This window comes from Diabrotica virgifera, chromosome 2, assembly GCF_917563875.1.
Source record: "Diabrotica virgifera virgifera chromosome 2, PGI_DIABVI_V3a".
Classification (NCBI taxonomy): Eukaryota; Metazoa; Arthropoda; class Insecta; order Coleoptera; family Chrysomelidae; genus Diabrotica; species Diabrotica virgifera.
In genome coordinates, this window is record NC_065444.1 from 36,058,456 (window position 1) to 36,071,242 (window position 12,787).

At 34.6% G+C, this 12,787-nt stretch overlaps 2 protein-coding genes across 2 annotated transcripts; one reads left to right on the plus strand and one right to left on the minus strand.

Moving 5' to 3' along the window:
- Positions 1-892: 892 nt before the first annotated feature.
- Positions 893-6,893, minus strand: LOC126880671 (uncharacterized). The gene is made up of 3 exons (XM_050644726.1): positions 5,897-6,893; positions 4,763-5,776; positions 893-1,020 (listed from the first exon to the last, which is right to left on the minus strand). The coding sequence occupies exons 1-3, from the start codon at positions 6,891-6,893 to the stop codon at positions 893-895; spliced, it is 2,139 nt and encodes a 712-aa protein (XP_050500683.1).
- A 1,418-nt stretch (positions 6,894-8,311) lies between these two features.
- LOC126880672 (uncharacterized) lies at positions 8,312-8,878 on the plus strand. Its single transcript, XM_050644727.1, has one exon. The coding sequence runs from the start codon at positions 8,312-8,314 to the stop codon at positions 8,876-8,878; it is 567 nt and encodes a 188-aa protein (XP_050500684.1).
- Positions 8,879-12,787: the final 3,909 nt, after the last annotated feature.

The window sequence follows — 12,787 nt, forward strand, 5'->3', positions numbered from 1 at the left end:
GACAGTCCAGTGCCTTATAAATAATTTCAATATGAATATTTTTCCCTTTAATTCTCCTTTGATACCACTCCATTTTAGATTTTGGGGAACTTATTTCATTGTGTTTATAGACCATATTTATTGAAGGAACCCAATCTGGAGATTGTTATTATCTATTAAGTCGGCTGGTTTTCCTATAAGATTAAAATGTTAACATCTTCAAAAATCGTTACTGTTGTAATTGTAACTTACCAGATATAAAATGATTACAGCAGACAGGACAGGAAAATTTTCATTTCGCTAGTAAAACCTGTACATTGTATTGCATTTAACCATTGTTGTCTCTCAGATACCTTATTTAGTTCAGTTTAAAAGTGAACTTTATCTTGACTTTATCACATTTCACACTTCAAAACACAACACCAATGAAGCATATTATCTTTCTAAATGAATACTTCCAGAGAAAATGTTAAATTAATCTTTGTACAACACAAAATTACAAAGAAATACAACTAAAATTATCTAAAACTCATTAAGAACAGATAGAATAAGATTTATCTTTTACACCCAGTAGCCATATTGACATATTGATTTAATTTTGAAAACGATATTTAAATTTGGTAAATATAACTCCGTACGACCACGCAACTTGAAACACAAGTACGCAAACACGGTTGCGTGAAGCGTGGCTCGCAATCGTGAAATTTACGAGACTTGCTCGACCTGTAGATTCTTGTATCTAAACGTGTACTGAATATGAAGTCAAAATTCAAAATGTCTATGAATGTAAATTTATTTGAAAATGTTTACTCAAAAAGTTCTGTATAGCTACCATAGTCCCATTATTGCACTTCCCGGTGGCTGGTTTCAAGTCGAGGAACTGCTGCTGGTCTCGAACGGCCACGGCTCAAACTTAGCCCAAACACCACAAATCTGGTAGTTCTTTGCTGAATTTGGCGGTAATAAAATCACAAATAAATAAGTAGACTCCAATATAGTCTACTACAAACTGAACAGTTACGTGAAATTTTGTATTTACTCCTGTATAAAATAAAGGAGTTAAGAAACAATAAATGATTAAACACACTTATTCAAAACAACAAAATACAATTTTTACGTATGGTCTACAAATTTTTAACCACACATAATATGTGTACAACTCTAATTGAGTCAGGGTACTGGTGATAAATTTTTTAGCGAGTTGACGAGACGAGGACAATTTCTCGCCCGTCAGGCCAATAAAAATGGAACAACGAATCGACAAGTTCAATGTATGGCGCGTTAATATTTAATTTAGATTTTAAATACGCGTTTCCGGAACATTCTCCCCCCGCTGGCTTGTCCAGAGAAAACAATATTCAACTCAACATATATGCCTCACCAGAAGCCGCCAAAATTATTCCGAGTCCGGCCCTGTCCAGTTAAGTGTAGACTTGATTCAAGGTTTACAAAATATACTAAATAGAATACCTTACTATATTATGTATTGAATTGCGTTAAACCTACAAAACGAAACTATACTAAAACGATAAAAAATATATATAAAATATAAATATGTACAAAATTCTGTAGAACTACAAATCGGAAGAAGGTAATCGACAAATCTTGGTGATTGGTCTCACATATTCTCCCGTCCGAGTTTTTACCTTGACGGACCTAACCTTTTGGTCTCGTCCCATATATGTTTCAACAATACGGCCCAGAGGCCAAAGTAATGGAGGATTTTCCTCATTTTTAACAAGAACCAATTCATTGACCTCAAGATTTTTAGTGCATGTTCTCCACTTTGGTCTATGCTGTAGCTGATTTAAATAATCAGTAACCCATCTGTTCCAGAACAATTGTTGTGCTTGCGAAATCTTTTGGTACACATCCAATCTATTTTCGTTGACCAAAGTAACATCCAACTCCGGGTATGCAGTTAAACTTGTGCCAATCAAAAAATGTCCCGGAGTGAGACATGCCATGTCGTTTGGGTCATTCGATAATTGTGTAAGGGGTCGTGAGTTTAGAATGGCTTCAATTTGCACGACCATTGTATAGAACACTTCAAAGGTAACAACATTTTTACCAAGTAATCAATAAATGTGAAACTTAGCGCTTTTAATTCCACTCTCATGTAAACCTCCCCAATGTGGAGCATTTGGAGGCAAAAATTTAAATTCTATTAAATTCTCTAGACAATAATCTTTTATACTACTATTCTGTTCTTTACTTATCAAAAATTCGTGCAATTCCTTAAGCTGATTACGTGCTCCAAAGAAATTAGTTGCATTATCACTATAAATAACGGTAGGGTTTCCCCTACGGGAAATAAAACGTTTCAGGGCTAATAGAAAATCCTGAGTAGTCAGACTTGAAACCAATTCCAAGTGGACTGCGTGAGTGACTAAACAAACAAAAATAGCTATATAAGCTTTTGTAATTGGTGCTTTTCTAAGGTTAGAGCTTTTTATTAAAAAGTATCCACCATAGTCAATGCTTACCTTTCGAAAAGGTCTAGAGACAGTTACCCTATCTTTGGGAATGTCTGCCATAATTTGGGTCATTGGTTGACACTTAAAACGAAAACAAATCATACAGCGGTGTATCACTGTTTTAACCTCTCTTAAACCATTAAGAGGCCAGAATTTTAGGCGAAAGTTTGACAGAGTGGTTTGCGCACCTGCATGTCCTAATTTTACATGCATTTCTTTCAACATAAGCGAAACAATACGATTATGAGCTGGCAACAAAATAGGATGTTTCTGATCATATGGAAGGTCAGCATTTTCCAATCGTCCACCCACACGTAAGAAGCCGTCCTCTAGAGTGTACATGGGCGTCAATGCAGCTAAATTTTTATTTGAACAAACTTTATTTACTTTAAGGTCAGAAATTTCTTTACTAAAATATTGTTGTTGAAGCTCCCGTACTATAAGATTTGTTGCACTATTTAGTTCTCTGGGAGTTAAAACCTCCGTTAATCGATTTGGATCAGTTTTCGACAACCTACAGTTTTTTACAAATCGTAAAACGTATGCAAAAATACGTTGAGTCTTTTTAAGCGATGAATATCTTTCCGAAGCTAATAACCAAAAGCTATTTTCTACTTGAATATTAGACAATACGACCTTCTTTTCTTCGGAAATATTCTCCAAATCAAAATTCATTCTGAATTGTTCATAATTTATCTCTAATGACGATAAAAATGGAGGACCACGCCACCACATTTGCGAAGGGACCAACAGCTCTTTCACTACTACACCCCTACTAGGCAAGTCTGCTGGGTTCCAATTAGATTTAACATGATGCCAAAGAAAACTTTTCCCTATTGACTGTATAGCTGCTACCCGATTTGCCACAAAAACATTCCACCTTGACGAACTTGAATTAACCCAATATAAAGCTATCTCTGAATCCGACCATATATGACATTCGTCAATCCTAATACGATCCTTAAAAATATCTATAAGAGAACTAGCCAACTGCGTACCCAAACTTATTGCACACAACTCTAATCTGGGAATCGTCATTTTTAACAAAGGTGCGACTCGTGATTTTGACGTAATTAATACCGAAGAGATTGATTCATTACTGTAAATCGTTCTCATATATACAACTGCTGCATATGCCGCTTCACTTGCGTCACAAAACACATGCAATTCTATTTTACAAGTATCTGAATTTGTTAAAACGTAACGAGGAATACTTATTGTTTTTAACTGAATAAAGTCCGAGCAAAACTCTTCCCAAATCCTTAACAAATGCGGTTCTGTGATTTCCGAATCCCAACCAATTTTCAATAACCAAAGCTTTTGTATTAAAATTTTTCCTCTAACGATAAATGGTGTCAACAAACCTAATGGATCAAAACATTGAGCAACCAACGATAAAATCTTCCTCTTAGTGATCGGTTTACTTTCCGCAATTTCCGGTACTACAAAGCTCAAAACATCAGTAGCTGGATTATATCTTAAACCAAGCACCTTATTAGAGTGTTCCTTTGACAGATCTATGTTCTGTAATTCGAAACTGTTTGAAACATTCTGATCCTCTTGTAACAACTCAGTAAAGTTTGAAACAATTTTGTGCAATGTAAATCCAGATCCATTAAGCACTGTACTTAAGTCATTATTTAGCTTATTCAATTCACTAACAGAATCACAACCCGCCAAGATGTCATCCATATACGTTTGTTCTGTTAGAATGTGCGAGACAAAAGGATAATTCGCTTGATTTTTATTTGCGATATCTTTTAGTATTCTAGTAGCCAAAAAGGGCGCGCAATTCGTGCCGAATGTTAATCTTTGCATCTCTATACACGATAGTTGTTCACTAACGTTATTTCTCCATAAAATATTTAGCAAAAATGTTTGATTTGGATTAACTTTTATTTGCCTAAACATTTTTTCAATATCTCCTATTAAAACAAATTTAAAAGTGCGAAATCGTAATAAGATATCGTACAAGTTAGGTTGTACCTGATACCCCTTTAGCATTATATCGTTTAGTGAGAGACCGGTAGAGGTTTTCCCACTAGCATCGAAAACAATTCTAACTTTAGTCGAAATACTGTCTTCGCGTATGACTGCGAAATGAGGCAAAAAATATTTATTAAAATTTTTATTATATTTTTTCAAGGGAATCACTTTGGCGTGATCTAGTTGCAAATATTCGTTAATAACCGATTTATACTCGTCGAAATGAGATTTATTTTTACCTAACTTCTTTTCTAGATTAAAGAAACGGTTCTTAGCCATAGCCAGCGAATCTCCTAACTTTCCAAAAGAGTTAGGAGTACGAAAAGGCATATCTACTTGATATCTTCCATCTGGAAGTACAACTGTGCTATCTACAAATATTTTCTCCGCTATTAATTCATCGGAGTTCAAACTTGGCTTCTCTCTCGGAACGTCCTCAGTGCACCAAAATTTTTGTACAATGTGCTCGAGAGTCTCAGAATTTCTCGAAGAGATACACAATGAAACGCATAGTGATGCATCTTCACTTGTGTGAATAGACTCCAGTTGTTTAGTTCCAAAACATGCGTGATGTGCATGTGAATTCTTACTCGAAGGGTTTTTTATAAACGAAGTTGGTATTGTACCGGCTATAATCCATCCCATTCTTGAATTTTGAAGGGTTGGCATGTTTTCCCCCATGTGGTGCATACCATCTACCAATATTTTATAGCAATAATCTGCTCCAATCAACAAATGTATATCCGACGTCACGTAATATTGAGAATCTGCCAAAACAAAATGAGAGGGAATGCAAAGTTTTTTACTATCAATTTCAAACTGCGGTAATGGATTTGTTATTTTGCTCAAAATACCACAAGACATTCTCATTTTTTCTGAATTTACCGACGAATTTATTACGATATTGACCGTCTTTTGTGACCTCGTTAAACTAATTCCTAAACCATAAATCGACATATTCTTTTCCTGCGTAGGATATTTTAATCTATTTGCAAGCTCTTCGGTTATAAAAGATAATTGACTACCCGGATCAATTAACGCTTTGACCAAAATTTTACGACCATATTTTGAATATAAGAAAACATTTATAGTTCCCAACAGGACAACCGAATTTTTATTAGACATTGTCAAAGTCGTAAATTCGATACTCGCGTTATTACCATTACTAACATTTTTATCGTTTGCGAGGCTCGGAGAAGAATTTAATATTTCCGTTGTTTGCAATTGGGAACAAGGCGACAACGATCTCTTTGAAAAATGTAATAATGTCGCATGATTTTTTTGACACACTACGCAAGATTTTTTACTGGGACAGGCTGTGACGTAATGTTGGCCTTCAAGGCAATTAATACAAAGTTTATTTGTTTTAACAAATTTAAATCTATCAGAGACCGACAATTTTTTGAATTTTCTACAGTCGCAAATTAAATGATTCTGTAATGAACAGAAGTTACACGATATTTTTCCACTGTCTGTAGCAGATAAAACTCTATTATTCATTCTATTATAAGTGGGAGCTGCAGACTTATTTTTATTCGATGTAGATGCATCAGAATGCTTAACCGGTACTAAATTTTCGAGATGTGTTGCTCTTTCCTGAATTTTATTTAAAAATTTCTCAAAGGTAACTTCTGCCTTTTGTTCCCGTGAAAACTCCAAAGACCTTAGCGTAGCGCTATCAAGTTTTTGTTCTACTAACAATATAAGTATCCAATCTAATTTATCCTTATCAGTTAGATTTAAATTATCCAAAGCTTTAAGTTTATTAGACACATGAACATATAAATCTCTAAGTTGTATGTGATTTGCATTTTGTGGTACCGGTTTAAAATCAAGTAGTTCCAAAAATAATGTTTTAGTCAAATTATATTTATTTCCATACCTCTCTACTAGAGTATCCAAAGCTAACTTTAAATTTTTTGCAACAACCGGAAAATTTGATATTAATTTAGCCGGCTCACCTCTAACATATGATTTTAAATACATCAGTTTTTGAATATCTGATAATGAATCATTTTTTAAAATTGTTATATCGAATATTTGAAAAAACGAGTCCCATTCCGTTATTTTACCTGAATACGGATGGATTGAAAACTCCGGAAGTCTAACGGCTACTGGCGATACATTTTTTGTTGAGCTTGTGCTAACTGAGTCTAAATCTAAACTATCTTTAGACAATAAATCTAGTTTCGTGCTCAAAATGTCAAAACACCCCAAATAAAGCGCGTCTGTCTCTTCTCGCGTTTCTAATTTGCCTCCATCGGGCAATATGCCTTCTAAGTAGTTATAACCGTCATTAAAATTATGAAATGCTTCTTTTAGCATATCTAGTTTCACGGCTATTGCAAATTTACTATTTATTTGATCTAAATGATCACGAATCCAAGTTTCTACGCGAGTAATATTCGATTTACCCGTCTTTTTCTTTGAACGAGCCGTTGCTTCATCCATTTTTATCAACCAAAATATAAAATAAGTATAAATTGAAAATTGGATATAAAACCTGTACTATTTCTCAAACTCTATCGTTTAGATCCGGCTCGAAGGACCATGGACAAACTGGGGGTTAAATTCCCAATTTGTTAATGACTAAATAAGGTCCCACTGACCTCTGTGGACTGTATGTTAGTTACCAACGCTTTGGTTCAAAAATCACACCCCATAAAGAGGTGGTAAAAGGTTATATCTAATCCTTTAACTAAGATTAAATTAATAAAGCGAGTTGAGAAAGTAAAGGTTTAATTATCCTAGACAAAAAAAGGTTACAAAATAAAACAATAATTAAATAAAAAAAAAGAACCAATCTAAACGTGTACTGAATATGAAGTCAAAATTCAAAATGTCTATGAATGTAAATTTATTTGAAAATGTTTACTCAAAAAGTTCTGTATAGCTACCATAGTCCCATTATTGCACTTCCCGGTGGCTGGTTTCAAGTCGAGGAACTGCTGCTGGTCTCGAACGGCCACGGCTCAAACTTAGCCCAAACACCACAAATCTGGTAGTTCTTTGCTGAATTTGGCGGTAATAAAATCACAAATAAATAAGTAGACTCCAATATAGTCTACTACAAACTGAACAGTTACGTGAAATTTTGTATTTACTCCTGTATAAAATAAAGGAGTTAAGAAACAATAAATGATTAAACACACTTATTCAAAACAACAAAATACAATTTTTACGTATGGTCTACAAATTTTTAACCACACATAATATGTGTACAACTCTAATTGAGTCAGGGTACTGGCGATAAATTTTTTAGCGAGTTGACGAGACGAGGACAATTTCTCGCCCGTCAGGCCAATAAAAATGGAACAACGAATCGACAAGTTCAATGTATGGCGCGTTAATATTTAATTTAGATTTTAAATACGCGTTTCCGGAACACATTGGATACAGGAAATTAGAACAAATAGGGATGACACAATGTGCATTTGCGGATGATGTGGTTATTACAGCAGAAAACGAGAAAGATCTAAGAGAAAGCTTGATAGTATGGAATGAGGTATTAACAAAATATGGTATGAAATTGAATAAGAGTAAGACAAAGACAATGGTAATAAATAGAAATAGGAAAAGGATAAATATGCAAAAAGATGGAGTAGAAATAGATATAAATTATAGGATACAAAAAACAAATGGACTAAGGTAAGGTCGCCAATTAAGGCCACCTTTGTAAGGTAGGCAATACATTCACCATATGTTGGAAAGGTGTATTGCCTGCTATTCGTATAGTTGGTAGAAGCATGATAATAAAGAAGGGTTTATAACCTAACCATGGAGTATCATTAACTATACATGGCGCTGCGACAAAAAATATATAAAATAAAATTAATAAAGAAGATAAAGCAGTAATAATTATAGTAAACATGGACTTTAAAGGTGTACCTCCTATGGAGATGTCAGGGAATGTCTCCGAAAATTGGAAATTCTGGAAACAGCGATTCACAACTTACCTCGTGGCAACGGAAATTTCAAAAAAGGCACACGAGACTCAATGTGCCCAGTTGTTAACGTTAATAGGCGACGAGGGAATGAGAATTTATAATACATTCACATTCTTAGAAGAAGAAAAAAATAATCTAGAAGTTTTACTTACAAAATATGATAACCACTTTACACCAAAGAAAAATTTAACCTATGAAAGACATCAACTATTAACCAGTAAGCAAACAGAATTTGAAAGCATTGAGCAATTTAGTGTAAGAGTGAAAAATATATCATTACACTGTGAACTAGGTGAATTAAGAGAGAGCCTAGTTAAAGATATTTTAATTTGTGGTATAAAATCTAACGAAATTAGAGAAAAACTCCTACAAGATGATTTAGTAACATTAGAGGAAGTCATAAAGAAAGCAGTTTATATAGAAAAAACCAAAGAACGTAACATGGCTATATCCAGTTACATGGAGCCAGGTACCCAGAGGCGGCTCTAGCCTATGTAGCGCCCGTGTGCAGTCGATGCCCTGGCGCCCTTTGGTAGACGCGCAGTCAAAATTAATGGAATAGTTGAATAGGTATTACCTACCTAGTACTAGTACATAGAGTATTAGAGGGTATTAGGTACGCTTATAATGCAAACAAAAATCCAGATGCAAATAATGCAATATTAAATGATGTCGGGAGCCAATATGTATTCACGGCATCAGAACAACCTACCCAAATCTGTTAAAAATATTTAATTAAAAAAGAACTTTTTAAAATGAACCTTTAAAAATATGATCGGCTAAAAAAGTGCTTACATGAAGCTGCATTCGAAGCGTTAGGAGAAAAATCCTCAAATAACACTCATCACCCTTGGTTTACAGATTCTTTAAAACAAAAGACGAGGGAAAAAAGAAGTATATCAAAAATGGCTCAATACCAATTGCTCAGAAGACCGAAAAACCTATGCAAGAATAAGAATGGAAACAAAAAAAGAAGTGATTAAAACCAAAGAATATATGTGGCTGAAGAAATGTCAAGAATTAGACACTCTTATGGGAGGAAAAAAAGCGGAGAAGCTTGGAGAACAATATCAAATACAAGACAAAACGTATAAGACAGATGCCAGATATCCCTTATAAATATAAACGAGTGGGAAACATACTTTAAAAACCTATTGCAAGAGAATAGACAGGAATATGTAAGGCAAACTATCATCGACCCAAACAACCTGGAATGAAAAAACTGGAACAACTAGAAGATATAACAATTGAAGAACTAGAACTAACGTTAAGAGAAATGAAAAACGATAAAACTCCTGGTCCCGAAGGTATTCCAATTGAACTCATCAAGCACAGCACGACACAAGCAAAAGAAATTTTAGTTGAAATATTCAACTCATGCTTTTCAGGCAATAGTGACCTGCCCTCTGAGTGGAAAAAGTCCATAACTACCTTTACATACAAAAAGGGTGGTAGAAAAAATTGTAGTAATTACAAAGGCATTGGTGTGATCAGCTCAGTTGGAAAACAGTACGGACGTATAATAAAGAAACGGATAGAAAAGGAGTCGCAAGAGTCCGGAGATCAAAGTGGATTTAGGGCAGGAAGATCATGCACAGATAACATTTTCTGCATAAGGCAACTACTAGAAAAACGTTCTGCTAGAAATCTGGAAGCTCACATGGTATTTGTAGACTTAAAAAAAGCATACGATACCGTTCCCAGAGAAAAAAATGTTTAAGGTATTACAAATAACCACTTTAAATAGAAAATAGATCCAAACAATAAAAGATCTCTATGCTAATGCAACAACAGGAATTGGAACGGAACTTTCAAATACCTTTAAAACTTCGAAAGACCTTTTACAGGGATACTGTCTGTCGCCCACTTTATTTACAATTTACCTTACACATGTGTTAGAATATTGGACTAGGAAATGCCACACAATGGGCATACCAGTAGGAGATTCTTATTTGTATACGTTGATATTTGCTGACGACCAAGTTGTGATTGCTGCTGATAAAGAAGACGCCAGTTACATGATTAGAAAATTGAAAGAGGAGTAACGAAAGTGGGGTTTGGAAATGAGCATTGAGAAAACTAAATACCTTGTAGTCGGAAGTGATACTGAAGACTTAGAATTAGAAGGGGAATACATAAAAGGATGTGAAAAATTTAAATATCTAGGTTCTATTTTTGACAAAAACTCCACATGCGATCAAGATATAGAATATCGAATAAGTCAAGAAAGAAAAGCTATAAAACAGCTGATTGGCATTTGGTGGAGTAAAGGATTGCAAAATCAGACAAAGAAAAGAATCTACCAAACTATCGTGGAAGGAATTGTCCTGTACAACTCGGAAGTGTGGGAAGTAAAAGACCGACAAAATAAAAGACTTCAAGCTTTAGGAATGGACGGCAATCTTTAATCTGGACGGGCGAGTGGCAATCTATAAATCGCGCTTAAGTGTCAATGTAATTTTTCATTAATCGTTTTAAAGCATATTTTATGTTGAAACAAAGTAAAGGACCCGCTCTTTGGCGCTCGGCGCCCCCCAACATCCCGGCGCCCGTGTGCACCGCACACCCTGCACAATAGGTAAAGCCGCCTCTGCGTACCAGTGACTTAAATGTAGATAAAGTAAACAAAAATCCCTCACGAGATGTAAGTGGAGAATCCAGACAAAATTTGCTACCCAACGTCAAGGCAACAATAACCAAGAATGCAAGAAATGTTTGTATAAACATGATTTTAGAAAATGCCCTGCTTTCGGTAAAATATGTGCAACATGTGGAGGTTACAACCATTTTTCGTCAGCCTGCTACAGTAAGAAGAACAACAGAGATAGAAGAAGTGTTCATGCTATCGGAGACAACAGTGAAGATGAGTTCCTTTACGTGGAAGCAATTGATATGATTTCAAACAATGGTGACATAGCATGGGCTCAGGACTTAAATGTAGAAGGTAATATTATAAATTTTAAATTAGACTCAGGCTCTATGGCTAATGTTATACCTGTAAGTATTTTAAATAAAATAGATTTTGATTTCAATAGAATTAGAAAGACTAAAGTCACTTTAAGTTCATATTCAAAAAATTTACTACCTATAATTGGAGAATGCTGGTTAAATTGCAAATATAAAAATAACCAAAAAACTATGTTATTTCATATTATTGATTTAAACACATGTCCAATATTGGGTTTAAAAGGCTGCATAGAATTTGATTTAATCAGTAGGGTTGATATGGTAAATATAGAACAAAAAAATAGCGTAAATAAATTATTGATAGATTATAACTCACTGTTTAAAGGCATAGGTTGTCTAGAAGAACCTTATCATATTGAGCTCAAACCAGACGCAAAACCAGTAATATATCCCCCTAGAAAAATACCATTTTCCATTAAAGAAAAGTTCAAAATAACACTTGATAGTTTAGTAAGGCAAAGGTTAATTGAAAAAGCAGATGATGCTGCAGACTGGGTAAATGCATACGTTTTGGTGAGAAAACAAAATGGAGATTTAAGACTTTGCTTGGATCCCAAGGACTTAAATACCGCTATCAAAAGGCACTATCTCCAACTACCAACATTTGATGAACTGATAGAAAAACTGGCAGGAGCAAAAATTTTTAGCACCCTAGATGCTACTCAAGGTTTCCTTCAGATAAAGTTGGATGCAGATAGCTCAAAACTGTGTACTTTTTCTACACCGTTTGGTAGGTATAGATTCCTTAGAATGCCCTATGGACTATCCAGTGCACCAGAGGTATATCAGGAAAGAATGTCTGAGATTTTTCAAGACATAGAAGGCGTAAGTGTCTTTATTGATGATATTATAGTGTCTGGCAAGAATGAAAGTGAGCATTATAATAGATTGCAAGAAGTTTTAAAGCGAGCCGAAGAAAACAACATTCGTTTTAATAGAAGTAAATGTAAGTTTGGTCTTTCAGAAGTTAAATACATGGGGTATAAAATTACAGCAGAAGGCCTGAAACCAGATGATGAAAAAGTGGAAGCAATAAAAAACATGCCTTATCCAAAAAACGTAGCGGATGTGCAAAGATTCTTAGGCATGGTTACTTATCTAGGTAAGTTTATAAACAATTTGACAGAAAAGACTGCCCCCCTCAGACAATTGATAAAAAAAGATATAATATTTGAATGGACTAATATTCACAGTAATGCATTTAATAACCTTAAGAAAATCATTAGTAGTAGCCCTTGTTTAAATTTTTTTGACATAAATAAATTAACTACTATCTCTGTAGATAGCTCTAAATATGGCATGGCCGCAGTGTTATTACAGGATAATATGCCTTGTGCTCACTCTTCATGCTCTTTTACAGAAAGTCAAACTCGCTATGCGCAAATTGAGAAAGAGTTGCTTGCAGTCTGGTTCGGTGTTAACAAGTTCTCA